Here is a 19,239-nt window from a genome sequence, read left to right on the forward strand (position 1 = left end):
ACTTATCCTCTATGGGTCCCGGAGTAGCGTGCTACTCGTCGAAAAAGCGCTTTGACGCCTCGTATGGGGTAGTAAGCGCTATATAAATGCAATTACAATAGACAGCCCAGAAGGACATCCGGAGTACCGACGGACAGAGCGGTGCTCTGTCCGTCGGTTGCCAGGTGAGGTAGGGGTACATTCTCCTACAAATTGGGAGAATCTCAGGTGACAATTAATATATTACTTCACATTTACTTTCTTTCACCACATTTAGCAGTAGCACACTAGGTCTTGATGAAGCAGTAGGTGACCTATGGGCCCATGGTAAACTGCAGAAACATGTCGACCATTACTTCCATCCAGGTAGTTATTTGTTAACACTACCAATTGCACTGTTTTTTATTGTTGGGAAAAGGCAGGTGCCTATTAAAGTACTTTTCCTCCTTCTTACCCAATTTTATATTATCTCACCTTCAACACTTTTTGATTTTCACCTTTTTTGCACTGCTATTCAGTTACCACCTGATACCGAGTTAAGAACATACATACATTGGGACATAGATGGTAGATTCGGCTAAATCTGGCCAAATCTTCTACTGGGTATGTTTTCCCATTTTTGCTATGTGAAGGTTCCCAAATGATGTAGGGCGGTACAGGTCGGGATTCTGATGGGGATATCTTTATGCACTAAGAGAGTACCCAGTGATAGATTTCGCTGTCAAATCGTCACAGTTGAGTTCACCACCCACAGACACACACCAATGTTTCTCTTTTCGACCCCCTGCTACTAGTGAGTTGGTAATTACAATAAAATAGCCTAGTCTCTAGGAGGCGTTCTCTGTACTAATGGGAACTTGTAAAACACTTTCATCAGCTACTTTTTTAAATAAGGACCTATGCCACCAATGAATGAAAATGTGCTTTTGTTAATTGGCAGCATTTTTGTGAAAATCGCCTTCTGTAACCCGTTAACCGTGGCGCAAAATCCGCTGCGGGTAATTTATGGAGTGGACGTGTTTCAGATGCTCCCCGGCTGTCCTCCGCACACGCCCACTGTGACTTCGAAGTGCCAGGGGCTGTCCGAGGCATCGAACTGGTTAAAACCATTCGGAGGCGGGGCTGAAATATGGCTGGGTCCAAACTGGGCTGGTGTAGTGAGCAAAAGATTGATGGATCTTGTGACTGGGGGTGAATGTTTGCATTGTCCAGACTTCTGTCCATCAATTGTTTCTTTTGGGTATGTGGAGTCCATCACCCTTCACAACCCTGGAGGCAGAAAGGAATCCAAAGGACCAATATGTGGAGCCCGTCATCCTTCACAACCCTGGAGGCTGAAAGGAATCCAAAGCACCAATATGTGGAGCCCATCATCCTTCACAACCCTGGGGGCTGAAAGGAATCCAAAGGACCAATATGTGGAGCCCATCATCCTTCACAACCCTGGAGGCTGAAAGGAATCCAAAGGACCAATATGTGGAGCCCATCATCCTTCACAACCCTGGGGGCTGAAAGGAATCCAAAGGACCGCTGCGTGGAGTCCATCATCCTTCACAACCCTGGGGGCTGAAAGGAATCCAAAGGACAGCTGCATGGAGTCCATCACCCTTCACAACCCTGGGGGCTGAAAGGAATCCAAAGGACCAATATGTGGAGCCCATCATCCTTCACAACCCTGGGGGCTGAAAGGAATCCAAGGGCCGATACGTGGAGTCAATCACCCTTCACAACCCTGGGGGCTGAAAGGAATCCAAGGGCCGATACGTGGATTCTAGCATCCTTCACAACACTAGAGGCTGAAAGGAATCCAAAGGACTGGTACGTGGAGCGCAGCATCCGAAAGAACCCTCAAGGCTGAAAGGAATCCAAAGGACCAATACGTGGAGTCCGGCATCCTTCACAACCCTGGGAGCTGAAAGGAATCCAAAGGACCGCTGCGTGGAGTCCATCACCCTTCACAACCCTGGGGGCTGAAAGGAATCCAAAGGACCAATATGTGGAGCCCATCATCCTTCACAACCCTGGGGGCTGAAAGGAATCCAAGGGCCGATACGTGGAGTCAATCACCCTTCACAACCCTGGGGGCTGAAAGGAATCCAAGGGCCGATACGTGGATTCTAGCATCCTTCACAACACTAGAGGCTGAAAGGAATCCAAAGGACTGGTACGTGGAGCGCAGCATCCGAAAGAACCCTCAAGGCTGAAAGGAATCCAAAGGACCAATACGTGGAGTCCGGCATCCTTCACAACCCTGGAGGCTGAAAGGAATCCAGAGGACCAATACGTGGAGTCCGGCATCCTTCACAACCCTGGAGGCTGAAAGGAATCCAGAGGACCAATACGTGGAGTCCGGCATCTTTCACAAATACTTCTGCTTTATGAGAATCCGCTAGAATGCAGAAGTCTTTCAAGCAACTGCGCCATCGTATGGGTGAAAGGATGAGGTGCAGTCTAGGTCTAGAATCGGATCCTATCCCTTTAGAATCAATCTCCCCGCCAGTCCAAATAGAGAAGGAAAGTACAGTTATGAGACGAGAACAAAGCCACAAGATGTTTTACATCTCTTTAGCGGACAGACGTCTCCCAGGATCAATTTCCCTGCCCAGGCCCTTCTCGTTATGAAAGACATAGTCTCTCACAATGATCAGGTTGGCAGTTCCATCGGTTCAGCAGCTGGCAACTGAACTGAGATAAAAGATCTGACGCTATGCCTCCAGTGGTGAAGGAAATGAGCGTACCAACCATCTACGACATTCCTCGTCGTAACCTAACAATCTAAGAATAAATCCTGTAAGTCGCGTATTTTTTCCGTTTCTTGATTTGGCTCCCATTAAATAGTTAATTGCTGGACAAAGAAGAAATTGTTCATTAATGTTAGTAAGAACTGCCCTTAATTGCCTTGTTAATGCTTTTGATTGCAAAGGATTCCACCTAAAGTTCCCAACAATTTATCAGACTCCTTACCGGCTGGCCTTGTGCCCCATCTTGAAGTTTTGCTTTGTGGGCCGTGACACTCGCGGCTATCCGTCTGAAGGAGTGACAAAAAAGCTCTGTCGTGAGAGGTCTCCAGGTACTGCAGCCATCAATGAAGGGACATTTCAGTCCCAGTATCCTCACCAAAGACACTGTGCCTTGAGATACTTCAAGGAAATGGAACCGGTCCGCAAGAGGATCTGGGCAGTTAAAAGGAAGAAAACCAAGAATCCTGACCCCACCACTCACTAGAGATGTGTGATCCGTCAGAAGGAACGCATCTGTCTCCTGATCTCCTGACTACCTTCATCTTGGAACCAAGAACCTGGTTAGAAGCGCTGCCCTGGAATATCAGCAAGGAATGTCGCAACGGGGCATCCAGTAGTGTGGACTTTGTGGTGAGTGTGGCCTTTATTAACCGTACATTTACTTAAAATCTTTACAGTATACAAAACATAAGCAACGCCCCTCTCCTGTCCACCCTCCCCCAAGGAGCTTTCCGGCATTCGAAGAAAAAATGCCCCATGCCGGGATGGGCTCTGTTTACTGCTTTGTGTCCTTTTAAGACTTAAAATTTAAATGTGGGGTCAACTCCTTTTCGCACCAATTTTTGAGTGAATGATGTTAGACCATGTCTCAGAACCCAAGCTGACGTCATCAAACAAAGCGACATTCGAGAATGCTTATTGTTCGTGGCTGTCGGATACGTGCAGAGAACGGGTTCTCTTTTCACTAGATGGCCCCTCAAGGCTTACAGATTCAGAAAAGTGGCAATGACTTCCGTATCGGGCCCGCGTTAGACGAGGGGGCGGGCGCGTTAAAGGGACAGGCAGGCGTGGTGAAACTAACACCTCGAGCAGAGCTGTCCGGTCTGCAGATACCGCGGGAATGGCCGCTTCTAACCGGCCGGGGTGTGGAATGTGATACTATGGAGTGTTTTCATGAAATGATGGATAGCTAAAAGGGAGGGGCAGAGTGACCCCCCCCTCCTCCTCCCCAACCACAGAAATAATGATCAAAGCGAAGTTTGATGGAAGCAAGAGGCAAAATAAAACGACAGCAGCAAATGCAATTTATATTATGAATGAAACCGGAAGAGCAAGGAACTGAGAAGAATGGGAAATGTGCTGGGCCTGTTGTCGGCACTTCCCGTGTTTCTTAATTCCATGCCTAGCTGGGTGTGGTGTCTGCTGTTTTGCTTCTTGGCTTAGTAGTAGTACGCTCGCTCCCATACTTGCCCTGATACTTTTTTTTTTAAATACAACGCACCCTGTGCCGTTTCAAAAACTGACGAGAATGTCTTAAAAATGTCGTTGCATTAGATATGCATTCAGGGCACCCTGCACTGCCGCAGGAGCGCTGCCCGGTTTGAGGGCGCTCGTTGCCCAGTGAAAAGGTGCCCTTTACCACTGTGGTGCTAAGACGGGGGTGATGAGTTACACGGTGACCCACTGTTGACAGGGTCTCTCCACAATTGTCTGAGCTTCGATTTTAAGGCTGACATGTGATACCCTCTGCTTTCTGAAAGTTATATTTTGTTGATCCTTTAAGGACGGGCGTTAATTGTGTATAAAATGTGCTGCGCATTTTATACACAATTAACGCCCGTCCTTAAAGGATCAACAAAATATAACTTTCAGAAAGCAGAGGGTATCACTTGTCAGCCTTAAAATCGAAGCATTCCCTGTGACTGCCTGCAGTGATGTCAGCCTCCTCTCTCTCAGTCCACAGTGATGTCACAGCATTCCCTGTGTCTGCCTGCAGTGATGTCCGCCTCCTCCTGCTCTACCCACAGTGATGTCACAGCATTCCCTGTGTCTGCCTGCAGTGATGTCCGCCTCCTCCTGTTCTACCCACAGTGATGTCACAGCATTCCCTGTGTCTGCCTGCAGTGATGTCCGCCTCCTCTTTCTCTGCCCACAGTGATGTCACAGCATTCCCGGTCTGTCTATAGTGTTATCAGCCTCCTGCACTGCCCACAATGATGTCACAGCATTGCCTGTGTCTGCCTGCAGTGTTATCAGCCTCCTCTCTCTCTGCCCACAGTGATGTGACTGCATTCCCTGTCTCTGCCTACAGTGATGTCCGCCTCCTCCTGCTCTGCCCAGTGATGTCACAGCATTGCCTGCAGTGATGTCAGCCTCCTGTTTTTTCTGCTCACAGTGATGTCACATTGTTCCCTGTCTCTGCCCACAGTGATGTCAGCCTCCTCTTTCTCTGCCCCAGTGATGTGACAGCATTCCCTGTCTCTGCCTTTAGTGATGTCCGCCTCCTCCTGCTCTGCCCACAGCGATGCCACAGCATTGCCTGTGTCTGCCCACAGTGGTGTCACAGCATTGCCTGTGTCTGCCCAGTGATATCACAGCATTGCCTGTGTCTGCCCACAGTGATGTCACAGCATTGCCTGTGTCTGCCCACAGTGATGTCACCGCATTGCCTGTGTCTGCCCACAGTGATGTCACCGCATTGCCTGTGTCTGCCCACAGTGATGTCACAGCATTCCCTGTCTGCCCACAGTGATGTCACAGCATTCCCTGTGTCTGCCTACAGTGATGTCCGCCTCCTCTCTCTCTGCCCACAGTGATGTGACAGCATTCCCTGTCTCTGCCTTTAGTGATATCAGCCTCCTCCTGCTCTGCCCACAGCATTCCCTGTCTCTGCCCACAGTGATTTCAGCCTCCTCTCTCTGTCCATAGTGACGTCACAGCATTCCCTGTCTCTGCCCACAGTAATTTCAGCCTCCTCCCGGTCTGCCCACAGTGACGCCATCTCATTTCCTGTCTCTGCCTACAGTGATGCCTGCCTCCTCCTGCACTGCCCACAGTGACGTCACCTAATTTCCTGTCCCTGCCCGCAGTGATGCCAGCCTCTTCTCACTGTCCACAGTGGGGCCACTCATCTCACACTCCACAACATCCCTTCCCATGACAAAGTAACAGCACTCTTTGTCGGCACACCAAGAACTAAGTCCCAATCCTCCCTCTCTTCCAAAGGTTGTGTATGAGTGTGTGAGACATGTTGTAACATTGTTGTTTCTGCCACAGGTCGGCAAGAGATGGGCATCAGAAACCCTCCATGAAGCGCTCGCCGAGGCCCTCCGAGAGGAAAGGAAGCAAGCCGGCACCCAGTGAGAAGGAGGAAGGAACATTCCAGAACGGGACCTGGCGCTCCATTCACGAGGAGATTAACAGGGTGGAAGAGAAGAAGCATGGCTTCAAAACCAACATGAAGAAACTGCTGCGGCGACACAGCCAGACCAAGGAGAAGGACAGCCCCCTGAAGAGCAAGGACAGCGCTGCAGCCAAGTCCCACGACTCCCTGGACGGGGTGCTGGACGAGCTCAGAAGAGCCCCTGGCCCCGGAGACTCCCTAAAGAGGCCAAAGACCCCCAACCCGTTCCTGGCATGTGCCGTGCCACAATCCGATTCCATGGACTTCACGGAGGAGGCGATGTATGGCCCTGCCCCAGAGAAGCCCACCTCACTGGGAGCCCGCCGGAAGTCCAGCAAACCCTTCTCTTTCAAGGGCCTCCTGAAGAAGAAGAGCTCTGCGAAGGAAGTGGACCCAAAAAAAAAACCTGGCTCACCTCGGCCCAGCACCCTGCCTGTGATGCCATGCTATGAGCCCGAGCACCCTTCTGGGCAGAGGCCAGGTAAGACCACTGTCCCAGGCACATCTCCGAAGCTTTACCACCCCGCAGTCCCTTGCTTGAGGATGTCTTTGGTGCAATAAGTGATTCTCTTGTCTTGGGGTAGCCGTGGTTTAGTGAATACTTGCAGCTACCGTGGGGGTGTCATTGGTGAGGTCCCTTCTGCGAATAAGACACCCTCAAGAGACATTAAATTACAGAGGCCCAAGACACTAACTCCAACAAAGATATTCCCAATACATGTGAAGTCAAGCGATGCACCATATACCGATGACCTACTGTGGCCAAGTCTCCTGCGATAAAGACACCCTCAAGATGCATTAAATCACAGAGGCCCAAGACACTCACTCTACTAAACACATTCACAAGCCCTAAGAAGTCAAGTGATACACCATATACCTAGTGCCCACTGTGGCCAAGTCTCCTCAAGGTATGTACAGTCACTCAGAGGGCAAGTGTCCTCTCTAGTCTGGGTTGAACTCTCACAGGCACCAGGCATCTACACTGCAGTTATAATTACTCTCTGGAGCAGAGACCTTTGCAGGGCTCGAAGGTTCACAACCTCTCCTCTCTGATCAGAGTGATGTCACAACCTCTCCTCTCTGATTGGAGTGATGTCAAACCTCTCCACTCTGATTAGCGTGTTGTCATTCTCTCTGACCGGAGTGATGTCACAACCTCTCCTCTCAGATTGACAAAGGAAGTGACCCATATCAATCCGATGGCCACTTCTCGGCCTTCCAAACAAATGAAGAGTCAGTCAGTAGAGAATTTAAACCAAAGTTATTTATTAGTATTGCGCTGCACTGGAGCCCAGTCTGACCTGCCGCACGAGATGGACTGCCGAGGGACTGACTTCCCCCAACGTAACATTCAGAATCCTACATTTCCAATTCCCTAAGAACACGCCCAGACTGGAAATTTCCAGTCCAGGCACTAGCAAATAAAGGAGACACAGAAGGATGAACTACAGTCCTGAGAGAGGGTACATGTTATCTCTGCCCCAAAGTTACTTTGACAGTGCCCACCATTCTAGAAGGTGGGAACAAGCCTATCTAACAGCAACGATATGTCATAATAGAGAGTACATTCATTAGTGCGGCCTTTGAGAAACACAGTTAGATGCATGGAGGCAGTTTTCTGCTGAGGCAAGCAGTATGAGGCACGAGCTTGGCTTCGACCATAGAACAAAATGGCGGCTACTAATAAAATGGCGCCATGAATGCTAACTTATGAAATATGAGCAATGGGACAATCACATTTTCAATTCCAACAGAGATGTCACAACCTCTCCTCTGATTGGAATGATGTCACAACCTCTCCTCTCCTCTCCGATTAGAATGATGGCACAGCCTCACCTCAAAGATCTAAGTGATGTCACAACCTCTTCTTTCGGATCCGAGTGATGTCACAACCTCTCCTCTCCGTTCAGAGTGATCCCACATAATCTATGAACTGAGTGAAGACACAATCTCCCCTCTCTGATCGGAGTGATGTCACAACCTCCCCTCTCTGATCGAAGTGATGTCACAACCTCTCCTCTCTGTTCGGAGTGATGTCACAACTCTCCTCTCTGTTCGGAGTGATGTCACAACCTCCCCTCTCTGTTCAGAGTGATGTCACAACCTCCCCTCTCTGATCGGAGTGATGTCACAACCTCCCCTCTCTGATCGGAGTGATGTCACAACCTCCCCTCTCTGATCGGAGTGATGTCACAACCTCCCCTCTCTGATCGGAGTGATGTCACAACCTCCCCTCTCTGATCGGAGTGATGTCACAACCTCCCCTCTCTGTTCGGAGTGATGTCACAACCTCCCCTCTCTGTTCGGAGTGATGTCACAACTCTCCTCTCTGTTCAGAGTGAAGTCACAACCTCTCCTCTCTGATCGGGTGATGTCACAACCTCTCCTCTCTGATCGGGTGATGTCACAACCTCTCCTCTCTGATCGGGTGATGTCACAACCTCTCCTCTCTGATCGGGTGATGTCACAACCTCTCCTCTCTGATCAGGTGATGCCACAACCTCTCTTCTCTGATCGAAGTGATGTCACAACCTCTCCTCTCTAATTGCTCCTGCCCCGTTCACCGCTCTTGCCCGTTCACTGCTCCTGTCCCGTTGCCTCTCCTGTCCCGTTGCCTCTCCTGTCCCGTCGCCTCTCCTGTCCCGTCGCCTCTCCTGTCCCGTCGCCTCTCCTGTCCCGTCGCCTCTCCTGCCCTGTCGCCTCTCCTGCCCCGTCGCCTCTCCTGTCCCGTCGCCTCTTCTGTCCCGTCGCCTCTTCTGTCCCGTCGCCTCTTCTGTCCCGTCGCCTCTTCTGTCCCGTCGCCTCTCCTGCCCCGTCGCCGCACCTGCCCCGTCGCCGCACCTGCCCTGTCACCGCTCATGCCCGTTACAGCTCCTGCCCATCACTCTCCGTGAACAACATTGGCAAATTACACAAGGCCGCTAGTTCCCCACAGTCCTCTGTTTGGGGAAAGCTCCCCTGTAATCACTAACTATTATCTACTGTCTCCAAGTGAATCACTGGCTTCCAAGGCACTCACTGGCACATGATACGCTAAAGGCAGAGGGCGCATTGTCATTCGAACGGGGATAATCCGCCTCAGTCAGAATGACAATGGGCCTGTCCACAGTCTGTACAAGCTCAGTGATGTTCTGCAGCCTCTGGAGTTTAGCAAAGAAGTGCAAGCTGCGACCTGAGAACTTTTAATCTCTTGGGGCTTCTCGTAGGGGCACAGCTCACTGTAATTAGTTTTCTAAAATTACCGACAGAAGGCGTCTGTAAAAGGAATGATTACGGACAACGAACATCACACTAAAATGACGGACGGTCCGTGAAATTTACGGACGGTTGGTCACCTTAGTCGCAACCTTTCATCTCTGATCAGAGTATTGTCAAAACCTCTCCTCTCTGTTCAGAGTGATGTCACAACCTCTCTTCTCTGATCAGGTGAGGTTACAACCTCTCTTCTCTGATCAGGTGATGTCACAACCTCTCTTCTCTGATCAGGTGATGTCACAACCTCTCTTCTCTGATCAGGTGATGTCACAACCTCTCTTCTCTGATCAGGTGATGTCACAACCTCTCCTCTCTGATCGCGTGAAGTCACAACCTCTCTTCTCTGATCAGGTGATGTCACAACCTCTCCTCTCTGGTCGGAATGATGTCACAACCTCACCTCTCGGATTAGCATGATGTCATTCTCTCGGATCAGAGTGATGTCACAAACTCTTCTCTAATAGGAGTGATGTCACTACCGCTCCTCTCTGATTAGCGTGATGTCACAACCGCCCCTCTGATTAGCGTGATGTCACAACCTCCCCTCTCTGATTAGCGTAATGTCACAACCTCTCCTCTCTGTTCAGAGTTATTTCACATCCTCTCTGATCAGAGTGATGTCACAGACTCTCTTCTCTGATCAGAGTGACGTCACAATCTCTGCTTGCTATGATCAGAAAGAGGTCGCACCCTATCCTCTCTGATCGGAGTGATGTCACACTTTGCTTGCTATGATCGGAAAGACGTCATAGCCTCCCGGTGATGTCACAGCATTCCATGTCTGTCTACAGTGATGTCAGCCTCCTCTAGCTCTGCCCATAGTGATGCCATGGTGTCCATTCTTTGTTCAGAGTGACGTCTCTCACAGAGGGCAATGGCGTCCTCTATGGTCTGTCCCTCACAGACACCAAGCATATCCACACTGCAGTTATAATTACTTTCTGGGGCCAGAGACCTCGGCAGGGAAGGAGGGTTAACCTACTTCCCGGAGGATGTCCCTAAAGGTTGTACAGTAGCCAGGCCAGAGGTACCATTGGCCATCTGTGGACTGTCCCTCCGGACACATTCGTCCACAGACATGCAGGATCAGCCGGTGATGGTACACACATCCCAAGGCATGTACATTCACCTATAAGACCAAAGCTGTTCTCACACCCCAGTTCTCTTCCTTGTTATGGCCTTTCCGTGACGTCACATCGGATGTGCATGCGTCACCCCTCGGTGAGTACAGTGGTATCATCTGGGAATTGTCCATTGTGTTGCCGAGGACAGCAGCGAGGACAGAAGCATGTCCATCTTTAAGTGAGGCCGCATGTTCCCTGTGGAAGCTGGTGTCACTCGGAGATAAAAGGCATTCCCTGGGCAGATGTGGGCACTCGCCGAGTGTAAATCCTTTGACCATCTCACTCTCTGTCTCCAGTCCTGAACTTTTTACAATCGTCCAGGCGTGGAAATTGGATGGGATGAGGCCACCCAGGTGTAAAGGGATTCCCTGTGTTAGGAGCATCATTTACTCCCTCCAGTCGTGTTCAGCTGCTCAGGGCAATTCAAATAACTCCTCGCACCCAAGACGTCTCCGTCTCTTGAAAAGGGCTGGGTTCGTCAGATGGCACGTGTGAGGCCAATACTACAAAAGCCTTTTTTCACCATTTAATGCTTTCCGTTCCCCTAAGTAGTTTTGGCTGCATATCTAACGCATGATAAAGTCGGTGTTTTCCGAAATATAGTGGTCAAATTCTCTTATCTTTCTGTTGTAAACCAAGTGGGCGTGAGCGGAGCGAAATTCTTGGTACACTGCGAAACGGTGGGATGTAAAATCTAAGCCTGGGGCTTCTTGCTGCCGTTAGGGACCCGCAGAAAGCGGGAGCGGCTCCCGGCAGTAGAGGGGGCCCGGTGCCCTGCGGCCCCCTGTGTGCAGGCCGGTGCCCCGCGCCCTCTGTCAGAGGACGGTGCCCGACGGTGCCCTGCGGCCCCCTGTGTGCAGGCCGGTGCCCCGCGCCCTCTGTGTGGAGGCTGGTGCCATGCGCCCTCTGTGTGCAGGCCGGTGCCCTGCGCCCCCTGTCGGAGTCCGGTGCCCTGCGCCCCCAGTCTGCCGGCCGGTGCCCTGCGCCCCCTGTCTGCAGGCGCCCTCTGTGGGGGCCCCTCCAGAATCTGTACATGTTCAGGCACGTTCCTTGCACACACGTGTGGTTCCCATGGTCTGCCTGTGGAGGTGAGACACGCAGCCCCTAGCAGACAAGGTGGGTTTACCTTCAGCTGGGTGGGTGCCCCCCCTTTCAAGGGTTTTTGGATAGAAGACCCTACGTCCTCAGATTGGAGGGCATTCTAGGAAGGTGACAAGCAACTCATCCCGCGTCCCACCCAAGTGTGTCGTGGATATGTGACCCAGACTCCATTGCCTGCATTCTGAGTTGGGACACCCACTACCCACATGTATCCTAGGTACATAAGGCCCCCCCCCCACCCGCAGTGACCTTGTACCCATTCCATCTCCTGGATGTACTGTCTTTCATTGACCCCTCACAGCCGCGTGTGTCCTGGAGAGGGGACTAGCCCTGTGCCTTAGAGACCTCTGGGCAGGTTTCTGCCACCTAACAACCCGTGGCCCAAAATTCACCTTTCAGGGAAGACAAATGACCCTCACCTGAGTGCATCCAGAATAAAACACCTCACCTGAGTGTCCTCTGGACAGCGGACACCCACCTGCCTTAGTATTTTTGGAATATATGGATGCCCACCCAAGTGCATGGACGGTCACCAACCACTGCCCCCATTGTGGGTAAGTGACCACCAATCCCCTCTCGGCCCCCCAATCTGGATAAGTGACCCCTCCTCCCCACATTCTGGGTAATTGACTACTTCCCCATTCGTCCTTGGTGAACCCTGGGTAGGTTATTCTACTCACTCAAGTGTATTATGGATTTTTGACCCACCCGATCATGGAGGGGGGTATGAGCACATCTGAGTGCATCTTGGACAAGTGACCCCACCTCACCTAAATGTATCCTGAGTAGGAATCCAACCTCTGTCTTAGTGAATGCTGGGCAGGTGCACTCCGCCCGAATGCCCGGTGTGCCGAGGGAGTGTATTCCAGACGCAGGACTCCTCCTCCCCTCCAGCTGAGTAATTGTGGTTAGGTGGCCGCACCCTAATGCATCCTAGTTAGTTGACCACTTCAGTTTACTGTGGGTGCACATCCGCCGCTTCACCCAAATGCCCTCAAGGGTGCTCTACTTAGGTGATCGCCTCTGCCCAAGATATTAAAGTGAAGCCCACCTTGGTTTATTCAGGCTCTGTCATAATCACCTCTCTCTCTCTTTGAGTCTGGGTGATCATTGCTCGAGGACCCTCTGACATTTCTCTGGTACAGTCGCCCACTGCTTTAGGATAGTCAGTAAGTTCCCTGTTCCTCAGTGTTTCTTGATTTTGTGATCTCTGCCCTCTGTTTAAGTGTAGATGATCCCCACTACTCAAAGGAAGGTGACGCCCTCTGAGTTCATTCAGTGAGGGTGACCCCCATAACCACCAGTGTATCATTGACCCGTCGCACCACCCCTGCCTAAATGTGTCCTGGATTGGGATCTGCCCCTGTTTATCCTGTGTGGGTGACCCCCTAAATTGGTGTGTCCTTTGCAGTCTTGCCAGCTACCCCTGAGGGTATGCTCATCAGATCAGCCCCCGTGCCCCACCTGCTCCTGCCAAGTTGTCTGCATGCCCCACCGGGCTAAAACCATAATGTGTCCAGGTTGGTGACTTTTCAAAAACACTCAAGTACATTTGGGTGTACTAAGACTACTGCCTACATAGGTTCATTCTTGTTCTATGACCTCCACCACCCCTACCTCGCCGCCCTATACTGCGTCTAGATAACTGCATCCTACGCAAGTGTATCCTGAATAGGTGAGTGATTCCGAACGCCCTAGAAAGATGGCAAAAACCCTTCGATTACCATCTGGGAAAGTGGCTACTTCACCCCATCTCTCTGACCAAACCCATTCTATCATGATGCTTGATAAGTAATCATGTCCATCTCCATTTTTCTCCTAGTTGGGTAACCCCACCTGAAAGTGACCCACCTCTTCCTAACACTGCTTCCTGGGTGGATGATAGAACCACTGCATGGGTGTTTTTAGGATAGCTGACCCTGTTCCACCCTAGTTTATTCTACATAGGTGACACCTACAGTGTGTCATCCCCCAGTGTATTCTTCATGGGTGACATCCCTTTTCCAAACGTGGTGTCCTCTCGTGAATGTGTTCTCCATTGGTGATGCCCCTGTACCATCTCTTGCATGTCCTAGGCCAGGGGCCCTCTGAGTGTTTCTTAAGTAGGTACTTACCCAAGTGATAACCAAGCGTATTTGTTTATCCTATATGTGTAATACCTATTTATTATGGACAGTTGACCGCTCCACCTGGGGCAAATGTATGCTGTGTAGGTGACCACTCCACCCAAAGAAATATTGGTTAGAAGGGCCGTTTTGTTACTATATTAGCAAAAGACACAATTGATGAACGGAATGCAGAACGAATCAAAACATTAAACCCCAGTCAAGACATCTGGGTTAAATCCATCATTCTTTTGCTCACCTTGCCACCCCAGTTTAGACCTGGCCATATTCAAATCAGTCTTGACCCTGTGCCTCATGGGAACAGTCCAGCACAGAACTGCCAAGCCAGGTCCTGCTTGGAGAGGAAACAAGCATCCTAGGACTGGTTTCGGGATTTCACCCCTCTTCAGCCAGGATAGCTTGATTCTAGTTGCGCAGTGAGCCCGGAACCCACGTCTGGGCTTACACAGCGCACTTAGGGCGGAAAGCAACAGACACACAATTGATGGACGTAATGCAGAACAAATCAAAACCTTCACCCCCAGTCAAGAGGTCTGGGTTAAATCTATCATTCTTTTGCTCACCATGCCACCCCAGTTTAGACCTGGCCATATGCAAATCAGTCTTGACCCCGTGCCTCATGGGTGAATGTTTTGATTTGTTATGCATTCAGTCCATCAATTGTGCGTCATTTGTTTTCTCGTCCTAAGTGCGCCAGGTATGCCCAGATGTGGGTCCTGGGCTCACTGTGCCACTGGAATCAAGCTATCCTGGCTGAAGAGGGGTGAAACCCCGAAACCAGTCCTAGGATGCTTGTTTCCTCTCCAAGGAGGACATGGCTTGGCAGTTCGGGCTGGACTGTTCCCATGAGGTACAGGGTCAAGACTGATTTGCATATCGCCAGGTCTAAACTGGGGTGGCATGGTGAGCCTAAGAATGATGGATTTAACCCAGATCTCTTGACTGGGGGTGAACGTTTTGATTCGTTCTGCATTCCGTCCATCAATTGTGTGTCTTTTGTTACTATATTATACATTTTTGAAGTTTTCACTCCTTCCACATTGTGTACTTGGTAGCTGAACAGTCTGCATTTAGCATGTTTGAAGTTCATCACCATCTTTCCTCCTTTGTTACATATAATTGTGTACTGCTTTCTGCATGGTAGCGATGCCTCTCTCCACTCCTCTACTGTGTGATTCATCCCCTTGGCTTGAATGCATTCTGGGTAGGATATTCCCTCATCCCCAATTCCAAATTTGTAACCTTCAAGTGTGATGGGCCACTCCTACCAGAATGTGTTCTGATTCGGTGACACCCCTATCCTGAATAAGTGTATCCTGGGTAGGTGAACCAACACCCCTCCAACCCCAGTGGATCTTGGGTAGGTCAGCCCACCTAAATGTTCACGGATGGGAGATTCCAGACATCCTAGTTTAAGCGGAGAGGCAGACGAGAAGCGTTCCTAAGGAGAACAGCTTTTAGTCCCTCCCTGAGTAGCGCTCTTGCAGCCGTCCCAGACTCTACAGAAGTGTATGCCCTCACTCACAGACATAGCAATACATATATATAGTAATGAGACACTATGAACAACATTTTAAATGCATGTCTGAACTTCGTAGACCTTATACGGCATGAGATGCTCAATATATTCAGGTGTACTGCATATTACTGAATAAGGGATGGGAGCGTCTCTTGGGGGAGGCTCTGGGTGGATGGTCGGGTGGTTTGGGTGGGGAATGCTATCATGGGTATTAAGATGTCTAAGCGACTTCTCTTGCTTTCTACCATAGGGGACTTTGATCCTGACATTTATAACATGGCGGCGAAGCAACTGGACAGACTTGTCAAACAGCACAAGGTTCGGAGTCCCACAACTGACTTAAAAGGTCCAGCATTTCCGTTGGTGAGCGACGGCAACTTTGGTAAGGAAGATATTGGAGATGACTGCACCTTCCAGTTGATTCATTGCAATCTCACCGTTGCAGGCGCACGTAGATTTGGATGGGGCACATAGGTCGTAATTGATCACCATGGTTCCTGTCCGTAAAGCTTTGCTTTTACTAGTTCTGGGTATCTGTAGGCGGGGTTACAGGGACGACCTTGACACCAGGTGTTGCGGGCAAAGAGGGTTTTATTTTTAAGGTACTTTTATACACAAATGTCTTTCTCCTCCTCTGGGTCAGGCGGTCTCGGGGAAAAGCGATGGGATCCGTGGTTGTTGTTTCGTCAGTTTCTTGATGGTCTTTGGGGATGCTCTAGCGGGACTCCGACCAGCTCCGTTGACATGCAAGAGACCAAAGAGAGAGGGATGCCGTTACTGTATGTTCTTCTCAGTTTATGCACCTTCAGGGACCGGGGTAGTGAGAACAGCCCTAGCGTACAGCAGTGCTCATAAGTCCTAGTGCAACGGTGACCGGAGGGCGGGATAGGCGGTGAGGTACAGGGAAGGAAGCGGGTAGTAGAAGGGGAGGGGGGAGACACGTTAGGGAGGAAACAAACAAGGGCTTTTTACACTATTTTACACGTGAGCACTCCGGCTCCCCACCCAGGCTGCCCAACGCCGCCGTACCTGTGACAGCCACACTCCTCCCTCGGGAGTGTGGCACGGCGGTTCACGGGGTCGTTGGCCTCCTGGCTCTCCTCTTTTCACCGGCTCCACCTCGCCTCCTCGATGTTCCTCAGGGGTCTTTTCTTCCTCGGTTCCGTCCTTCTCTCCGCTTGTCTCCGTCTCGACTTCCTCCTTCCGCTCCTCCGGGGTGAAAACACACCCTCCGTACATCACATCCTGGCCTTTGACCATTCCGGTAGTGCTGACGTCCACAGTGGGCGGGTCCTCCTTCTCGGAATCGAACGCCCAGTTAAAGGGGCCGCTGTGATCGCCGTCCACGCTGCTGTTGAACTGATCGTTCCTCCAGGGGTCAGTCTGTAACAAAGGAGGAGGTTCAGGGTCAGCGGGGCACGGATACCACCATTCCCCCGGGGTACGCCTTCCGACCTCACCCCCGTTACACTCCTCCCCCCCTGGATTCGCCCGCTCGGGGAGAATGGGCATTCTGGACAGGAAGTCCGCGTTGCCATTATCACACCCTTTCCTATGTTTAACTGTGAAGGCGAATGGCTGGAGAAATAAAAACCACCTCAGGATCCTTGCATTATGGGATAGGTTTTTGTGCATCCATTGTAAAGGGGCGTGATCGGAGTAGAGAGTGAAGGCTTTACCCTCCAGATAATACCCGAGCTTGTCCACTGCCCAGCGTATTGCCAGGCATTCCTTTTCCACCGTAGGATACTTTTGTTCCCTTGGGTGTAGTTTTCAATGTTCTATTATACCTCTCTACGAGGCCATCCGTTTGGGCATGGTAGGCACTGGTGCGAATGCGGCGTAGGTCCAGTAACTTGCATACTTCTTGCATCATACGGGACACGAAGGGGGTTCCTTGATCAGTGAGGATCTCCCTTGGAAACCCCACCCTCGAATACCTCCACCAATTTATCTGCCACATTCTTGGTGGTAGGCGCACTGATGGCGAAGGCTTCCGGGAACCTTGTGTTGTAGTCAACCACTACCAATGCATATGTGTGTCCTCTGGCAGTGCGCGGCAAAGGACCAATGAGATCCATCCCCACTCTTTCCCAGGGATTGCCTATGACAGGTAAAGGTTGTAGGGGAACTGCAGGGGGTTTAGTAAGGTTCTTTTTTTGGCATACCTCGCATTGTCTGCAGTAGGTATCTGCTTCTTTGTATATGCCTGGCCAGTAGAACATTTTGAAAAAATGAGGAGGGTGGCCCAATGGACAGGAGTGGGGTAGGGCCAGAAATACTTATACAAAAAGAGAAACCCACACTACCAGTTTTTTCAAATAGTCTTATTCTAAATGAAAAGATAAACAAAACCGAATATGTTTATCACGGCAATTAATTGCGCCTTTTATTTATTTATTTTTTAGAAAAAGAAGAATACTGGTTTTTTTTTTTGAAAATCTTTATTGATATAAAGTCATCAGTGATATACACAATACTGTCGAAGGATGCAAGTAATCATTATACAGGTTGAATTAACAATATTAAAGGGCGTTTGGTGGTCGATAACCGTAGTATGTGTGGATCATGTCAAGTCAAGTCAAGTCAGATAATTTGTATAGCGCACTACATACCCAGAGGGTCTCAAGGCGCTTAGAGAGGGGAGGAGGATTACTTGTCGAATATCCACGTTTTAAGTTGCTTTCTGAATGCTAGGTGGTTCTGGGTAAGGCGTAGGTAAGCGGGGAGTGAGTTCCATGTTTTAGCAGCCAGGTATGAGAAGGATCTGCCTCCCATGGTGGTCTTGTTGATGCGGGGTACAGTGACGAGGGCTTGGCTGGAAGAGCGTAGTTGGCGGGAGGGGGTGTAGAAGGACAGTCGTGAGTTGAGGCATTCGGGTCCGATGTCGTAGAGTGATTTGTGTGCGTGGGTTAGTAGTCGGAAAGTGATTCTCTTATTGACGGGTAGCCAGTGGAGGTCTTTCAGGTGACCAGAGATGTGTTCGTTGCGCGGGATGTCTAATATGATCCTGGCTGGGGCGTTTTGGATTCGTTGGAGTTTCTTCTGGAGCTTAGCGGTAGTACCTGCGTAGAGGGTGTTTCCGTAGTCCAGACGGCTCGTGACCAGAGCATGGGTGACTGTTTTCCTTGTTTCGGTGGGGATCCAGCGGAATGTTTTTCTGAGCATGCGAAGAATGCTCTATTTGCAATCAGATGTCAAGTGTCGCATTCGGCACAGTAAGTATTCCCAAAGTCGTTCATGACATTACCCCCTAAGCTGTGCATGAATATGATTTATGGTTACAAGTAGACGGATTGCATCAAAGTAGAAAAAGTGATTAATGGAAGAACAAGAAACAAAAAAATTAACATTGTCGTCATCAAGCAATCTGAAGCAGTTGTACACCATCACTTGAAGCAGTAATGTGAAGGAGTTTGCATAGTCCGGTACTTTAACAAAAGCGAGAACTTAGCCGTTCATGGCATTCAGGTCAGGACAATCCCCTTTTCATTCCTCTTCTTCCTCAGAGTCCAGATCTTCGTTCTCCGGAAGAGGATCGCAGATGTCCCCTCTGTAGCTGTTCCAAGGCGTCCATATTTTATTCCACTTCCTAGGGCTCGCCCTAAGTACATACACACCTCGTTCCACTATCATCAACATGTCCATGTTCTTAGCCCACCTTGCCGCCGTAGGCATTTCCTGCGCCCCCCATCTCTGTGCAATGTCTCTTTTCGCTACTGTAATGGCCAGGGTGGCCCACAATTGCCCATATCGGTTCAGGTCATTGGGTTCCCAAATGTTCAAGAGGCATTTACGGGGTTCAGGCAGGACAGATATGTTAAGTGCCTGGGAAACTGTACGCAGAACCTGTTTCCAGAACTCCTGTACCAGCGAACATTCCCACAATGTGTGAAACAGAGTTCCTTCCTCCCCACAATCCCTGAGGCAAAATGGGTGAGGAGCTCGATGGATTTTGTGTAGCAGTGTCCTCGTATAGTAGACTCGATGC

General features: G+C 50.3%; 1 protein-coding gene across 1 annotated transcript in view; it reads left to right on the forward strand.

The window, feature by feature from the left end:
* The window catches only part of BCL2L12 (BCL2 like 12), a 132,457-nt gene that overhangs the window by 68,318 nt on the left and 44,900 nt on the right, over positions 1 to 19,239 (forward strand). Inside the window, exons 5-6 of the mRNA XM_086930135.1 lie at positions 5,997 to 6,604; positions 15,499 to 15,630. Coding sequence (XP_086786261.1) covers positions 5,997 to 6,604; positions 15,499 to 15,630 — 740 coding nt within the window. The remainder of the gene's footprint in view (positions 1 to 5,996; positions 6,605 to 15,498; positions 15,631 to 19,239) is intronic.

This window comes from Lissotriton vulgaris, chromosome 7 (assembly GCF_964263255.1).
Source record: "Lissotriton vulgaris chromosome 7, aLisVul1.2, whole genome shotgun sequence".
NCBI lineage: Eukaryota > Metazoa > Chordata > Amphibia > Caudata > Salamandridae > Lissotriton > Lissotriton vulgaris.